General features: G+C 37.0%; 1 protein-coding gene across 3 annotated transcripts in view; it reads left to right on the forward strand.

Moving 5' to 3' along the window:
* The window catches only part of Glra3 (glycine receptor alpha 3), a 179514-nt gene that overhangs the window by 104117 nt on the left and 56684 nt on the right, over window positions 1–18713 (forward strand). For all 3 annotated transcript variants that reach the window (XM_021169808.2, XM_029480241.1, XM_029480242.1), the window contains one exon: window positions 13986–14068. In XM_021169808.2, coding sequence (XP_021025467.1) covers window positions 13986–14068 — 83 coding nt within the window. The remainder of the gene's footprint in view (window positions 1–13985; window positions 14069–18713) is intronic.

The raw sequence follows: 18713 nt of genomic DNA on the forward strand, positions 1-18713 counted from the left end.
TATATATATATATATATATATATATATATATATATATGCACATCACATTGTGCCAACAGCCTGCAGAAGTCAGAACAATGTGTCAGATGTCTGAAATTATGAATAGGTACAAGGAACCATGTAGGTTCTGAAAATCAAACCCAGGGCCTCTGAAAGAGTAACAAATGATTTTAATCAATGACTCAACTCTTCAACCTTAGTGAGACTCAAGTTTTTGTTTTTGTTTTGTTTTGCTTAATGATTTATGGAGTTATTTTAAATTTTAATTCATATATTTGGATTACACTAAAAAACATTTAAGTAAATTGCTTTTGGATGAAGGGTTTGGAGTCACACATTTGCCTCAAGATGAAGTTTCAAATGTTATTTTTATCCTGCTTATAAAATCAACCTTTCACTCTTTTACGGTTGCTGAAAACACAAAATTCCTGAGTCGGAAATAATGGATTTTATTATTATGGTAAAACAAGCAAGAAGGATACTTCTCACCTCTCTCCAAGTCTCCCTGGACCAATGCAAGGAGTTTAGATGAATAAAAATGCACAGCCAGTTGTACAGTGACTCTGGAAGAGGGAGCTTGGAGAACATGCTATTTTTAGAGCAAACTGCAAACAAGCCTTCTCTTTTTCCAAGTAAGTGAACAATGTAATCCCATGTCAGAATGTTTGGAGAGTGTTTAATCCTTAGACATGGTACAGGTAAAATGCTGCCTGGGCTCTTAGTCTTAGTATTCACAGCAAGAGAAATGGAGAGAACAAGAGGCCCAGTGAAGACTAAATCCATCTTCTAGCTAATAATGAATATGAAATATGTATCATGGTAACAGGTATACAAAAGGCAGTAAGGTTTTTACTATTATTTTCTAAAACATAAAACAAAACAAGATGATGAAGCAGAAATATGGTGTTTCACCCAGTTCACTGACCAATATTGTGCACTGTTAGAACGTCCTGTGTAAACCTCAGTCTTATGACTTTTAAAATGGAGTAGAATATCCTCCTCACAAATTAGACAAGCACAACAGAGTCAAATATTAAATATTTGCTACACTAATAGCACACAAACAACACTGTGACCAATACTGCAGAAGCCTCCCTTTCAAATCAATAGGAACCTTTATTTCAGAAGTATTACACACATCATCAAATCTTATTACAAAAGCCTATATTCAACAAAACTGTTAAATCTAGATGAAACGGATGAGTTTCTACACAGATACCATGTACAAGGGTTAAATCAAACTCTTACTCTCTTACTCTTGCCTCTTGTCCTTGCTCCCCCTCTCTCCCCATTCCCTTTCACCCTCTCTCCATGTGGACATGGCCGGCTTCTACTTCTCTACGCTCTCTTTCTTTCTGCCTTTCTTTGCCTCTACTACTCTCTTAACTCCCCCCACCCCATGCCCTAAATGAACTCTATTTTTATACTAAAAAAAAAAAAGAGTTAAATCAATATTAGGTAAACTATCAAAACAGTCTCATAACCACTAAGGAAATAGAAGCACTCATTAAAAACCACTAACCCCCCCCCAAAACCCCTCAGGGCCAAAAGGACTTAGTGCAGAATTCTATGAAACTTCCAAAGAAGAGTTAAGAGAATACTCCTAAACTATTCCACAAAATAGGAACAGAAGGAACACTACCTAATTTGTTCTATGAAGCCACAGTTACTATGATATTTAAAGCACACAAAGACACACACACACACACACACATACACAAAAGAATTTCAGGCCAATTTCATTTATGAATATCAATGCAAAAATACTCGATAAAATTCTCACAAACTGAATTCAAGAACACATCAAAATGATCATTCACCATGATCAGGTAGGCTTCATCCCAGGGATGCAGTGATGGTTCAATATTTGGAAATCTATCAAGGTAATCCATTATATAAACAAATGCAAGGAAAAAAACCACACATGATTATCTCACTAGATGCTGAAAAAGTATTTGACAAAATACAACACCCCTAAAACACCCCTAATACAACACCCCTTCATGTTAAAAATCTTGGCGAAATCATGAATTCAAGGCACATACTTAAACATAATAAAAGCAATATACAGCAAACCAACAATTGAAGCAATCTTACTAAAATCAGGGAAAAGACAAAGGTACCCACCCTCTCCCTATTTTTTCAATATAGTACTCAAAGTTCCAGCTAAAGCAATTACACAACAAAGTAGGTCAAAGGGATGCAAATTGGAAAGGAAAAAGTTAAGGTATCACTATTTGTGGGTGATATGATAGTTTATATGCATGACCACAAGAATTCTACCAGAAAACGACTACAGCTGATAAACAACCTCAGGAAAGTGGCTTAATATAAAATTAACTCAAAGACAATCAGTAGCCTTCCTATGTACAAAGGATAAACAAGCTGAAAAAAAAAGTGGGGAACCAAACCCTCACCTAGTCACAAATAATATAAAATATCTTGGTTTAGCTCTAACCAAGCAAGTGAAAAATCAGTATGACAGGAACTTCAAATCCCTAAAAAAAAAAAAAAAAAAAAAAAAAAAAAACAAAAAACTGAAGAAGACCTCAGAGGATGCAAAGATAACTCATGCTCATGGATCTATAAAATTAACCTAGTAAAAATGATCATCTTACCATAAACAATCTACAGATTTAATGCAATCCCCATCAAAATTCCAACTCAATTGTTCAGAGTTAGAAAGAGCAATTCTCAAATTCATCTAGAATAACAAAAACCCAGGATAGCAAAAACTATTCTCAACAACAAAAGAACTTCAGGGGGAATCACCATCCTTGATCTCAAGCTCACTACAGAGCAATAGTGATAAAAAAAAATGCATGGTATTGGCACAGAGACAAACAGGTTGATCAATAGAATAAAATTCAAGGCTCAGAAATAAAACTACACACCTATGGTCACTGGATCTTTGACAAAGAAGCCAAAACAACCCAGTGGGAAAAAAAAAAAAAAGAAAGCATCTTCAACACATGATGCTCGTCTAACTTGCTGTCTGAATGTAGAAAAATGCAAATTGATCCGTTTTATCTCCTTGTATAAAGCTCATGTCCAAGTGGATTAATGACCTCCACATAAAATCTGATACATTGAATCTAATAGAAGAGAAAGTGGGAAATAGTCTCAAACACATTGATACAGTGGAAATTTTCCTGAACAGAACACCAGTGGCTCAGGCCATAAGATCAACAATTGACAAATAGGACTTCATAAAAACTGAAAAGCTTCTGTAAGGCAAAAGACACTGTCAATAGGACAAATTAGCAAACTATAGATTGGGGAAATAAATCTTTACTAACTCTACATCTGATAGAGGGTTAATATCCAAAATATACAAAGAACTCAAGAAATTAGATTCTAGAAAACCAAATAATCTAACTTTAAAAATGAGTATAGAACTAAATAGAGAATTCTCTGCTGAGGAATCTTGAATGGCCAAGAAACACATAAAGAAATGTTCAACATTCTTAGTCAGCAGGGGAATGCAAACCAAAACGACCCTGAGATTTACCTTACGCCAATCAGAATGGCTAAGATTAAAAAAAAAAAAAAAAACAAAAAAACCTCAGGTGACAGCAGCAGATACTGATAAGGATGTTGAGAAAGAGGAACATTTCTCCCTTGCTAGTGAGTATGCAAACTGGTACAGCCACCTTGGAAATCTACCCCGGAGGTTCCTCAGAAAAATTGGAAATAATTCTACCTGAAGACCCAGCCTACACGACTGTGCATATACCCAAAACATGCTCTGCAATATCACAAGGACTATGATATGTGCTCCACTATGTTTATAGCACCCTTATTTATAATAGCCAGAAGCTGGAAACAAGCCAGATTCCCCTCAATGAAAGAAAGAATAGAGAAAATGTGGTTCATTTACACAGTAGAATGCTACTGAGCTATTAAAAACGAGGACATCACAAATTTTGCAGGCAAATGGATGGACCCAGAAAATAACATCCTGAGTAAGGTAATCCAGTACTAAAAGGAGATATATGGCATGTACTCACTGATAAGTGAATATTAGCAAAAATGTTCAGAATACCCAAGATAAAACTCACATACCCTGAAGCTTAACAAGAAGGAAGGCCCAAGTGTGGATGCCTCAATCCCACTTAGAATGGGGAACAAAATAATCACTGAGGGCAAGAGGGCCCTGGGTAGGAAAGGGAATAAGGAAGCAAAAAAAGGGACAGAGTCAGGTATGGGGGAGAGAGGAGAGAAGCCCAGAGGGCCCAGAGAATAAATAGGGATATACAACAGTGTGGGGTGTGGAAGGAGGGAAACCACTAACTAGAAAGTCCCAGACACCAAGGATGTTGGAGACTCCCAGAACATAATGGAGATGACATTAGCTGAAATGCCCAATGCACGGGAGAAAGAACATGAAGAGACCACCTCCAGTAGATGAACCCCAGTTGAGGGATGGGGCCACCCATCATCCCAATATGTTTCTCAGATTGTTCCTGTCTAAAGAAAATGTAGGGACAAAAGATGGAGCAGAAACTGAAGAAGAGGCTATCCAGAGACAACCCCCCCACAACCTTGGGATCTATCCCATCGGCAGACACCAAACCCCAACACTATTGCTGATACCAAGATGTGCTTGCAGACAGTATCCTGGTATAGCTGTCCTCGGAAAGACTCTGCCAGCACCTACGACAGATGCAAATACTTATACACAACCAATTGGTCTAAGCCTGGGAACCCCAATAGAAGAGTTAGGGGAAGGATTGAAGAGCTGACAGGGACTGCAACTCCATAGGAAGAACAGCAGTATCAACTGTCAGGACTCCCTCAGAGCTCCCAGGGACTAAGCCACCAACCTAAGAATATACATGAGCTTGTCTGTGCCCCCTGCTATATATGTAACAGAGGACTGACTTCTCTGACCTCAGTGGGAAGGGATGTACTTGTTTTTGTAGATGTTCCAGAGAAGGGGGATGCTAGAGGGGTAAGATAGGAGTGGGTGGGGAAGGGTGTGGAGGAGCACATTATTACAGGCAAGGGGATCACGAATGGGGCTGGGCGTGAGTGAGGGGGGACCAGGAAGGGTGAGAACAATTGAAATGTAAATAAATAAAATAACTAATAAAAATAAGTGATATAAATACATTAGTATGAGATTGAAGAACCTCTTTCAAGACTCCTTAAATTGTTGAAAAAGAATCACTGTCTTTATGTTATCAAATTGCAAAATATTGTACAATATCATAATATGTATTTGAGCACAAAAATTATTACGCTCAACACATTTATGTTACACCAATAAAATGATACACCAATAGATGCAAAAGCATACTTTTTTTGATTCAAAAAGCTGTGATAGATTCAGAAAACATGTTTAATTTCAAATAGACATTGGGACAGACACATCACTACAAGCAATGCTATTTTATAAATGGATAATAATTAAATTTTAATGAGGCTAGTGATTTTCATAGATGAGTCAGCCTTTTGAAAATCATCACTGTTTCACGAAGCCAAGACGTCTTAGTGGGAGGAAGAAGTGCTAGATCCTGTTTATGTACCTCGTCTCAAAAAGAGAACTTGGTGTCCTCCTTAAACAAGAGGCCATTCATCTCCAAAACAGAATATGAGTCGTTGCTTCTGTGCTTCAGTTACCTTTGATGTGGTCAGAGCACATCTTTGGTTTACATGTAATATCTGGATAAACAGTCCCTCTGTATTACAACCAGGAGACACTTATTGGTTAATCAGTGTTTTGTTTAATCAATTATGTTTCACATTAAATAAAACAAAAGCAAAGCAAATAAATTGACTTTTATAGGAATGATTTACAACAGGTCTTTGGCAGATTGTTTTGCTTTACCCAATAACTCTTTTGAACTTGTTGTTGTTGGGATTGTGCAGCGACTCTCATTGTAAGTAGAGAAATAGCCAGGATATGAATTTGACAACACATGCACTGTGAGAGTGAGGAAAAGATTCTGAGGACAGCTTTTACTTCTCGAGGAAAGGTCAGAACGTTCTGCAAGTCAGCATAGGCAACTGGCTGGCAAAAGCCTTGGACATTTAGAGAATGAACGAATGCCTGTGAATTTCTGAATGTGCATGTCTCCTCTCTGCTGATAAGCTCTTTCACAAGGCAGGGAACGTTGTGTCCAGCTAGTTTTTAAATTGCATTTTGAAAAGAGAATGTTGAAATGCCATGCTATTACTTAATAACACTTAACCTAGTTGAGCCAGAAAATAAAAATAGCACTTTTACACATGGAGTCTTCTGATCATTTTAGTGTGTTAAGGACTGAATTGCCTTGATCCTCGAGAACTTGAATGAATTACTCAATAATCCTTCTGAGACTCTTAAAAATCCAGCATACCATGTGTCTATCCATTTATGTCTCCCAAACTCTGCTAATTGGACCTATGTCAGCAAAATAGTCACTGCATACTATATATCATTTCAACTGTATATCTATGCTTTACATAAAAATTCCATTTTAAAAATGTAGTTAGATTGCTAGTCATTTTTTGTTCAATATATATATATATATATATTGTTCAATATATATGACATATATATATATATATATGTCATATGAGATTTAATTATTTCATCTTTGTGCCCACACATTAGAATTTTGAGAAAGGGATTATGGAGGTTCAATAATCAGTCATTAAAATGTAACAACCATTCTGTATTCCCTATGTATCCAGTACTTTTCTAAGGGGATTCCACACCACCCATGATATCTCCCCTCAACTCTCCAGTAGGTATTTTTGCCATCTTCAGTTTAGATATGAGAAAGCTATTGTTTAGGGAGGCTAGAGTAATATGCCTGTTGTCACAAGCTCAGGTAAACTAACCACTTAGCAAGCTCATTCTTACAATAGGTTTCAGTAAGGAAATAAATATAAACGTGGCTGAGTGGGGTTTCTCAGAAAAGAATTTTGAAGAACATTGATCAGAGATCTGGATCACTTTCTCTTCTCTCCCACTTTTATAAAATACAAAGTCTTGGTAAAAATGAAAGATATATCAGTAATATGTTTTATATATATATATATATATATATATATATATATTCCATTACATTATACATATTATATGCACGTATATATGTATGTAGGCATAAATTTTCTGTAACCTACTTTTAATAAAGGTTGAACTTCTCCTCTAGATGACCACTCAACAGAGTTAGTGGAAAAGAAAAGTTATTAGGATACTAATATTATGATGTTGTTATTAGGATAAAGTTACTAGGACACTATTATTAGATACTAGAGAAGATTTCCTGACTCTGACAGGAACTTGAAGAATGCTCAAGCCAGAGTAAGATCCATTGCATACTCTGTTAGCAAACACTCAAGTTCTTCAGATATCCTGTGCTCAATGCCTCTCTATCCAGCAACAACTTCCCAGAGACAGCTGCAGAAATGCTCAGAATTGTCATGGAGGAAAATTTCTCTACATTCTGTCTCTCCACATGTACAACTTCCCTTTCCCATATACACTGTAACTTAAAGGACAGTAATATGATATTTAAATGAAATGCATCTTTTGAAATTTGGTAATTGTATAGAATCCACATCAATGTTTATCTCTTGGAAGATAATTCTCTCTTTGGAGAGCAATGTCTCTTCCAGGTATCTCTAATGTAAGGAAGTAAATGAATAAATATAGCAAAATATTTATAGGTGTGATGATACTTCAACATCTCCCCCACCAAAAATACATATATTTGTTTTTAAATATATGTTTATTTCAGAATAAATAACATTGGTTTTTATTTTTTATTTATTTATTTTTTTTACTAGATATTTTATTTACATTTCAAATGTTATCTCATTTCCTGGATTCCCTTCCAAAACAACTCTATCCACTATCCCCTCCCCCTGCTCACCAACCCACTCACTCCTGCTTCCTGGTCCTGGCATTCTCCTACACTGGGACATAGAGCCTTCACAGGAACAAGGGCCTCTTCCCATTGATAACCGACAAGGCCATCCTCTGATACATAAACAGCTGGAGCCATGAGTCCCACCATGTACTCTTTGCTTGGTAGTTTAGTCCCTGGGAGCTCTGTGGATACTGGTTAGTTCATATTGTTGTCCCTCCTATGGGGCTGCAAACCCCTTCAACAATTTGGATCCCTTCTCTAGCTCCTTCATTTGGGATTCTGTGTTCAGTCCAATGGTTGGCTGAGAGCATCAAACCCTGTATTTGTCAGGCACTGGCAGAGCCTCTCAGGAGACAGCTATAACAGTCGGTAAGCACTTGTTGGCATCCACAACAGTGTCTAACTTTGGTGATTGTATATGGGTTGGATCCCCAGATGGGGCAGTATCTGGATGGTCATACCTTCAGTTTCTGCTCCATACTTTGTGTCTGTAACTCTTTCCATGGGTAATTTGTCCCCCTTCTAAAAAGGGCCAAAGTATCCACACTGTAGTCTTCCTTCTTGAGTTTAATGTGGTTTGTGAATTGTATCTTGGGTATTCCGAGCTTCTAGGATAATATGCACTTATCAGTGAGTGCATACCATGTGTGTTCTTTTGTAACTGAGTTAGCTAAGTGAGGATGATATTGTCTAATTCCACCCATTTGCCTAAAAATTTCATGAAGTCATTGTTTTTAATAGCTGAGTAATACCCCACTGTATAAATGTACCACTTTTTCTGTATCCATTCTTCTGTTGAGGGATATCTGTGTTCTTTCCAGCTTCTGGCTATTATAAATAAGGCTGCTATGAACATAGCATGTGTCCTTATTACATGTTGGAGCATCTTCTGGGTATATGCCCAGGAGAGGTATTGCAGGATCCCCTAGTAGTACTTTATCCAGTTTTCCGAGGAACCACCAGACTGATTTCCAGAGTGCTTGTACCATCTTGCAATCCCACCAGCAATGGAGGAGTGTTCCTCTTTATCCACATCCTCACCAGTATCTGCTGTCTCCTGAGTTTTTGATCCTAGCTATTCTGACTGGTATGAGGTGGAATCTCAGGGATGTTTTGATTTGCATTTTCCTGATGACTAAGGATGTTGATCACTTCTTTAGTTGTTTCTCAACCATTCGGTATTCCTCAGTTGAGAATTTTTTGTTTAGCTCTGAACCCCATTTTTAATAGGGTTATTTGGCTCTCTGAATTCTAACTTCTTGAATTCTTTGTATATATTGGAAATAAGCCCTCTCTCAGATGTAGGATTGGTAAAAATCTTTTCCTGATCTGTTAGTTGCTTTTTTGTCCTATTGACAGTGTGCTTTGCCTTACAGAAGCTTTGCAATTTTATGAGCTCCCTTTTGTCAAATCTTAGCACATAAGCTATTGGTATTCTGTTCAAGAAATTTTCTCCTGTGCCCATGTGCTTGAGGCTCTTCCCCACTTTCTTTTCTATTAGTTTCAGTGTATCTGGATTTATGTGGAGGTCCTTGATGCACTTGGACTTGAGCTTTGTACAAGAAGAAAAGAATGGATCAATTTGCATTCTTCTACATGCTAAGTGCCAGTTGAGCCAGCACTATTTGTTGAAAATGCTGTCTTTTTTCCACTGGATGAATTTACCTCCTTTTTCAAAGATCAAGTGAGCATAGGTGTGTAGGTTCATTTCTGGGTCTTCAATTCTATTCTATTGATCTACCTGTCTGTCACTGTACCAATACCATGCAGTTTTTTTATCACAATTGCTCTGTAGTACAGCTTGAGGTTAGGGATGGTGATTCCTCCAGAATTTCTTTTATTATTTAAAATAGTTTCACTATCCTAGTTTTTTTTTTTTGTTATTCCAGATGAATTTCCAAATTGCTCTTTCTAACTCTGTAAACAATTGAATTGGAATTTTGATGGGAATTACACTGAATCTGTAGATTGCTTTCTGTAAGACGGACATTTTTACTATATTAATCCTGCCAATCCATGAACATGGGAGATCTTTCCATCTTCTGAGATCTTTCTGCAGAGACTTGAAGTTCTTGTCATACAGATTGTTCACTAGCTTAGTTAGAGTAACCCCAAGGTTTTTGATATTATTTGTAACAAGTGTGAAGGGTGTTGTTTTCCTAATTTCTCAGCCTGTTTATCCTTTGTGTAGAGGAGGCCACTGATTTGATTGAGTTAATTTTATATTCAGCTACTTTGCTGAAATACTTTATTAACTGTAGGAGTTCTCTGGTCATTTTTGGGGGGTCATTTAAGAATACTATCATATCACTGCAAATAGTGATATTTTGACTTCTTCCTTTCCAATTTGCATTCCTTTGATCTCCTTTTGTTTTCTAATTGCTCTGACTAGGACTTCAAGTACTATACCAAATAGGTAGGAAGAGAGGAGGTAACATTGTCTAGTCCCTGATTGTAGTGGTATTGCTTCAAGTTTCTATCCATTTTATTTGATGTTGCCTACTGGTTTGGCTGTACATTGCTTTTACTATGTTTAGGTATGGGCCTTGAATTCCTGATCTTTCCAAGACTTTTATCATGAAGGGGTTTTAGTTTTGTCAAATGGTTTTGCAGCATCTAATGAAGTGATGATGTGATTTTTTTTCTTTGAGTTTGTTTATATACTGGATTACATTGATGGATTTCCATATATTGAACCATCCCTGCATCCCTGGGATGAAGCCTACTTGATCATGATAGATGATCGTTTTGATGTGCTCTCGGATTCGGTTTGCAAGAATTTTATTGAGTATATTTGCATCAATATTCATAAGGGAAATTGATCTGAAATTCTCTTTCTTTGTTGGGTCTTTGTGTGGTTTAGGTATCAGAGTAATTGTGGCTTCATAGAACGAATTGGGTAGAGTACCTTCTGCTTCTATTTTGTGGAATAGTTTGAGGAGTATAGTTATTAGGTCAACTTTGAAGGCCTGATAGAACTCTGTTCTAAACCCATCTGGTCCTGGGCTTTCTTTGGTTGGGACACTTTTAATGACTCTTTCTATTTCTTTAGGGGATACAGGACTGTTTAGATTGTTTATCTGATCCTGATTTAACTTTGGTACCTGGTATATGTCCACAAAGTTGTCCATTACATCCAGATTTTCCAGTTTTGTTGAGTATTGGGTTTTGGAGGAGGATCTGATGAATTTTTTGGATTTCCTTGGCTTCTGTTGTTATGTCTTCCTTTTCATTTCTGATTTTATTAATTTGGATACTGTCTCTGTGCCCTCTAGTTAGTCTGACTAAGTGTTTATCTATTTTGTTAATTTTCTCAAAGAACCAGCTCCTGGTTGGGATCTGTTTCTTTTTTTTTTCTACTCAGTTGATTTCAGCTCTGAGTTTGAATATGTTCCTGATGTCTATTCCTCTTGGGTGTATTTGCTTCTGTTTGTTCTAGAACTTGCAGATGTGCTGTCAAGATGTTAGTGTATGCTCCCTCCAGTTTCTTTTTTGGAGGCACTCAGAGCTATTAGTTTTTCTCTTAGGAATACTTTCATTGTGTCCCATAAGTTTGGGTATGTTGTATCTTCATTTTCATTAAACTCTAAAAAGTCTTTAATTTCTTTCTTTATTTCTTCAGTGACCTAGCTTTCATTGAGTAGAGTGTTGTTCAGCTTCCACATGTATGTGGGTTTTCTATCGTTTATGCTGCTATCGAAGATCAGTCTTAGCCCGTGGTGATCTAATAAGATGCATGGGATCATTTCAATCTTCTTGTATCTGTTGAGGTATCAGTTTTGTGACTGTTTATATGGTCAATTTTGGAGAAAGTACTATGAGGTGCTTAGAAGAAGGTATATCCTTTTGTTTTAGGAGAAAATGTTCTACGGATATCTGTTAAATCCATTTGGTTAATAACTTCTGTTAGTTTCGCTGTGTCTCTGTTTAGTTTCTGTTTCCTTGATCTGTCTATTGCTGAGAGTAGGGTATTGAAATTTTCCACTATTATTGTGTGTGGTGCAATGTGTACTTTGAGCTTTAGTAAAGTTTCTTTTATGAATGTGGGTGCCCTTGCATTAGGAACATAGATATTCAGAATCCAGAGTTCTTTTGGATAGATTTTTCTTTTGATGAGTATGAAGTGTCCTACTTTTTTTTTTTTTTTGATAACATTAGGTTGGAAGTCGATTTTATTCGATATTAGAATGGCTACTCCACCTTGTTTCTTGGGACCATTTGCTGGGAGAATTGGTTTCCTTCCTTTTAATCTGAGGTCGTGCCTATCTTTGTCACTATCATGGGTTTCCTGTATGTAGCTAAATGTTGGGTCCTGTTTACATATCGAGTCTGTTAGTCTATGTCTTTTTATTGGGGAATTGAGTCCATTAATATTAGGAGATATTAAGGAAGAAAAGATTTTTGCTTCCTATTATTTTTGTTAGAGGCAGAATTATGGTTTTTGTGGCTATCTTTTTTTGGTTTTGTAAAAGAAGATTATTTTCTTGCTTTATCTAGGGTGTAGTTTCCCTTCTTGTGTTGGAGTTATCCATTTATTATCCTTTGAAGTGCTGGATTAGTGGAGAAATATTGTGTAAATTTGTTTTTTGTCATGGAACATCTTGGTTTCTCCATCTATGGTAATTGAGAGTTTTGCTGGGTATAATAGCCTGGGATGACATTAGTGCTCTCTTAGGGTCTGTATGACGTCTGCCCAGGATCTTCTGGCCTTCATCATCTCTAGCAAGAAGTCTGGTGTAATTCTAATAGGTCTGCCTTTATATGTTACTTGACCTTTTCCCTTACTGCTTTTAATATTCTTTCTTTGTTTTGTACATTTGGTATTTTGATTATTATGTGATGAGAGGAATTTCTTTTCTGTTCCAAAGTATTTGGTTTTCTGTAGGCTTCTTGTATGTTCATGGGTGTCTCTTTCTTTAGGTTAAGGAAGTTTTCTTCTATAGTTTTGTTGAAAATATTTACTGGCCCTTCAAGTTGGAAATATTCACTCTCTTCTATACCTATTATCATTAGGGTTGTTCTTCTCATTGTGTCCTGAATTTCCTGGATGTTTTGGTTAGGAGCTTTTTGCATTTTACATTTTATTTGATTATTGTGTCAATGTTTTCTGTGGTATCTTCTGTGCCTGAGATTCTCTCTTCTATTTCTTATATTCTGTTGCTGATGCTTGCTCCTGACCTGTTTCCTAGGTTTTCTATCTCCAGAGTTGTCTCCCTTTGTGATTTCTTTATTGTTTCTACTTCCATTTTTAGATCCTGGATGGTTTTGTTCAATTCCTTCACTAGTTTGGTTGTGTTTTCCTGTAATGCTTTAAGGGATTTTGTGTTTCCTCTTTAAGGTCTTCTACCTGTTTACCTGTGTTCTCCTGTATTTCAGGGAGTTATTTATGTTCTTCTTAAAATCCTCAATCAGCATCATGACATATAACTTTAAATCCGAATCTTACTTTTCTGGTGTGGTAGGATATCCAGGACTTGCTGTGGTGGAGGAACTGAATTTTGATGATGCCTAGTAGTCTTGGTTTCTCTTGGTAAGATTTTTGTGTTTCTCTTTCACTATCTGGTTTTCCCTCATGTTAGATGTTTTTGCTGTCTCTGTCTGGACTTGTACCTCCAGTGGGTCTGTAAGCCTGTGTCAGCATTCCTGGGAGTTCTGATCTCTCCTGGCAGAACTTGTGTACTGAGAGCTCTAGAAACAGCCCAAGCTCTCAGTGCAGATGGTGACCAGAACAATCCTGTCCCATCTGCTCCACTGTTCCTGCACCCCATGTGCTCTTCACGGCCATGCTTCAGATAGTTATTGGAGAGAAACTGTCTCTCTCATCTCTGAGCTCAGACGTGAAGGCACTCCTGGGAGAACAGGTTTCTCCTGGTGGGACCTATGCACAGTGGGCTGTGAAACAATATCAGCTCAAAAGTGCAGATGTTAGACCAGAAGGATTATTTCCCAGCTGCTCCACTGTTCCTGTGTTCAGTGTGCTTAAATAACATTCTTAACCTGGAGAAATTTTCATTTGCACAGTTTTAGTTTCTCTCAACATCAGAATTTCTTTCTCTACACAGTAGAAGATGCATGTGTCAGTGTAAATTATCTTTAAAAGATTTCCTTTCATCCTTTCAGGTTGACATTAACACTCTCCTGTCCAATGGATCTCAAGAATTTTCCAATGGATGTACAAACATGCATAATGCAACTTGAAAGCTGTGAGTAAGAGTGACTTACTTTTTCTGAACATTTATTAAATGTAAATTTAAGTTTTTAGTGGCTAGATCAGATAATTTATTTTATAATTTTCTGGGCACATGTCTATTGAATAAAAGAAAATAAAATCATTGAACATGAACTGACATCTATATATGCTCAAAACTTGAAATGGTCCAAGCATTTTATGCATGCTACTACAGATGTGATTAAAAAAATTCGTATTCCCATATTTTTAGATGTGAAAACCATCTCTTAGAGTGTCTGGGTAATATTCAATAGGTCAGAGCCATAGGTGACTAGCTACCTGCCTCCTTACCTTAGACTTTTCTATGAGATTCAGTGTTTGGCATTTTAGCTGAATATGCTGTGTGGGTCATGTCAGGAGAAGGGACTTTAAATGTATGGAGACTAACCGAAGCTTTCAAGTCTTCTTCAGATGTCTTTCTGGTAAATGAATATCACTGACTAGCACTAACATTAAACAAAGTGTCAGAAGTGTGCTTCATTTAACGCTTTTGTAATAATATAAATGATAGAACTGTAAACAAATGATAAATATGTACATAGTAATTAGTATGTAAACATTAAAATGCTTTACAATGTTTATTCAAAGTGAAATATATATATATATATATATATATATGTATATATATATATATATATATTAAGAAAGCTCTATTTGAACTCTTTCCTGAGGAAAATTGGAAAATGTATCTGCAGAGTTCAGCGTCTGATAGGCAAGCCTTGTAGTAAGATGGACATGCCACTAGATGGCGTGCAAAACTCGTGGGGGAACATGGCCCAACCCTCTATCCCCATCCAGCACTGCTTTTTGAGGGCTTATAAATATTTATTTCTCTGATAGTAATTCTTGTCTTTAACTTGTAAATGGTTTACTCTGTGTCTCTTAAAGATTAAAGCCAGGCATGAACAAAATGAAAACATCAGTGAAGGAAAAGCAAGGCAATCTAAAATTGGGATATTTAGATATTTCATGAAGGAGTAGGAAGGAAAACTGCCTAGCAGTGCAATCTTCGAACTTCGTACAACAAAGAAGAGCAACTTTAGGACAGTTGACTCTGTATCTTGACCAATGGAGGACATAAAGAAACTAAGTATTTTTTTTCCATAAATTCATCTGATTTCTTGAGTCAAATTTATAAATTTTTATTAAAAGATAATTATTTCATAATTATCTTACTTAAAAGTATCTTATTTTAAATTATCTTACAGGAAAAATATAAGACTTAGAGAAATCATATATATATGTGTGTGTGTGTGTGTGTGTGTGTGTGTGTATATATGTGTGTATATATATATATATATATATATATATACACACACACATATATATATAAATCACTGGCTCCATGACTACTGTAAATTATTTAGAGGTCAAAGGAAAATTGTTCAAACTTTAAGGAGCAAAAAAAATTATTTGGCAATTTTTTTTATATTTTCTTATTACATGTATGTGCATGCATGTGTCTATATGTGAACACACGTGTACACAGGTGCACATGTATATGGAGATGTACACATATGGGGGCCAGAGATATCAGGTGTCTCCTTCAGTTGATTTGCTACTTTTTTTACTTACAATACTTACCTTATTTATTTACTTATTTTTAGATTGGCGCTCACTTACTTGGCTACTAGCTACCCAAAACCAAAAACTCTAGATCTCTTCCTGTCTTCACCTCCCCAGCCTATGCTTGAAGGCACATTCAGATATTTATTAGCATAGATGGTTACAAGCAGGTCATCATATTTGCATAGTAATTATTTTCATTAGGTAGCCATGTCCTAACACCAAATAACCTCATAGATTATTTTACCAATGAACCAAGATTATGCAATGTGATTTTATAATATTACAAAAATAGGAATAGGAAATAGGAACAAGATAGAGCACTGTGGTTCAGAACTGTAGTTTTAGGTATTGGGGAGTCTGAGGTATGAGGTTCGTGAGTTCAAAGCCAGCCTGGGTTATTTAATGAGCCCTTTATTTCAAAATGAAAATATAACAGAGGCCTTGTAACATCATTCCATGGTAGACAGAGCGGTTGCTTTGCGTGTTCAAGGTAAAAATACCAATAATCTACCCCACAAAAAGAGCAGTAAAAAAGGAAAGAGGGACACACTAGGGAATGAATGTGAGAAGAACAATAATTAATGGAGATGATTAATATAATGTGGACAGGAAAGGGTCTGCATACCTGTGAATCACAGCTAAAAAGGTCATAAGGTCATATAAGTAGGATCATGTCACAGACATTAAGAAACAATTGGAAAGTCTAAAAAGGAAGTATTTATAAGACTATTAACAAATGCAATATTAGTACATTTGTGGTTTGGCATACTCAGGTTTGTTACCAAAGACAGAACTGAAATTAAATTATTAAAAGTTGTGTGAATTTTGGCTCAAGAAATTAGATGAATTTACCAGAAAGAAAGGGAGATAACTACAAAGAACATGCCCTTAAGGAAACCTTTCATTTATAAGTTGTTAGGAAGAAATTCTAGAAAAGATGTAATAGGTGATACATTAAATTTATTTATGTCTTAGGAAGCTGTAGAGATCTCTTTTAAACTATCCAATATGGCAACTACATTGAATGAAACTGAAAGAACAGAAAATAGAGCCAGTGTTCCTGCTGAAGGTGACAGCTGTGATTAGAATAATGAAGATAAAAATTAAATTCTAAATAACTGAAAAAGCAAAAGATTAGATGGTAAGGAAAGAAAGAGCGAAGTCTGGCAGTCTATGAATAGTAGCTGAGGAAGAGAGACAAATGAAGAACCCAGCATTTGAGGGAAGGCTGGGTTGTGGAGCTCAGAGTAAACACAGTTGTGGTCCACTGTTTGACTGTGGGTGTCTGCAACTGTCTGAGTCAGCTGCTGGGTGGAGCCTCTCAGAGGACAACATGCTACTGTCTGCAGGCATATCAGAGCATCATTAATAGTGGTAGGGATTGGTGCTTGACCATGAGTGTGTCTCAAGTTGTGCTGGTTATTGGTTGGCCATTCCCTCAATTCTGCTCCCCCTCCCCCGTGCCTGCATAATTTGTAGACAATATAGATTTGGGGTTGAAAGTTTTGTGGGTGGGTGGTGTTCCTACTGGGTTTCCTTTCTGAATACAGGAGGTGGCCTCTTCAGGATCCATATATCCTATGTAGTCAGTCACTGGTAAGGGTACCCCAATTTATTCTTGGTCTCTGTCTCCTTGAGATGTTCCCCAGCTCCTCACCACTGTCAGCTGCAGGATTCCATTCATTTTCATGACCATCTAGCCACCTCTCCTGTCCTTCCCAACACCTGATACTGAATTCCCAGTTCCCCTCAACATCCCCTGTCCCTTCCAATTCCCTCCCACCATCTGCCCCTATGATTATTTTATTCCCCCTTCTAAATACAATTCAAGCCTCTTCCCTTGGGCCTTTTTTCTTGATTATCTTCCCTGGATCCATGGAGTATAACAAAGTACCTGTATTTTGTGGCTAATACCCGTTTATAAGTGAGTATATACCTTGGAGAACTGGGTTATCTCACTCAGAAAGATATCATCAAGTTCCATCTATTCGCCTATAAAATGCATGATGTCTTTAAGAATATGAAGGAAGGGGTAGGAATTCCACAGGAATTGGAACCCTTAACTTGAACCCTTGGGCCTCACCCTTCCAGCTCATAAATAGCAGCTGTGCAGCTTGACCTTTATGTGGGTCCTGAACAACTGGAATGGGGACTATCCCAAAAACTGTTGCCTGTAGATGGGATATGTTCTACTAGGTGGGCTGCCTTGTCTGGCCTCAGTGGGATAGGAAGCCCCTAGCCTCACAGAGACTTGAAGTGCCAGTGTAAGGGGGATAATAGGAGCCCCCACTTGCTAAGAGAAGAAGGGGAAGAGGGAAAGGGGAGAAGAACTATGGCAGGGGTGACTGGGAGTGGGAAAGTTAGTGGAGATAAAGTGAATAAGGGAAAAAAGAAACACAGCAACTGAGGTCATATATGTACAAGACCTGCACAAGATCAAGACAGTGAAAAGTTCCAGCTTGGATGGGAAAAGGACCAGACAGGTCCCACCCATAACTGCAGAGTTCTTAGTCCTTAAGGGCTTCTTAAAAAACAAACACATAGTCAACAATTGTTTAAAAAGTAATCTCTAGTGGGCTGTCCACGCCTCAGTGGGTGACTTTATACTCATGCACATGTGGGTAGCAATAATACCACTCAATGGATTAATAATGTTTAAAAAAATAAAGTTGACAGAGAAATATGTTTAATGACCTAGGGGAAACTAGAGACAAAGTAGGGATGACTCAAGACACAATCTATACAATCTGACAATTTGAAGCACTAAATATTAAAATTAATAAGGGAAGTTCATCAGAACTATTTGATGGGATCCAAGGACTGGCACATTGAGTCTTTCCTGTATCTGACTTCCTCAGGACATTTCCAGGAAATCTAAAGCTGAACACAAGAGAAAGAAGCTCTTTTTTAAAAATATATTTTATTACGTATTTTATTCAATTACATTTCCAATGCTATCCAAAAGTCCCCCATACCCTCCTCCCCCTACTCCCCTACTCACCCATTCCCACTTTTTGGCCCTGGCATTCCCCTGTACTGGGGCATATAAA

This window comes from Mus caroli, chromosome 8, assembly GCF_900094665.2.
Source record: "Mus caroli chromosome 8, CAROLI_EIJ_v1.1, whole genome shotgun sequence".
NCBI lineage: Eukaryota > Metazoa > Chordata > Mammalia > Rodentia > Muridae > Mus > Mus caroli.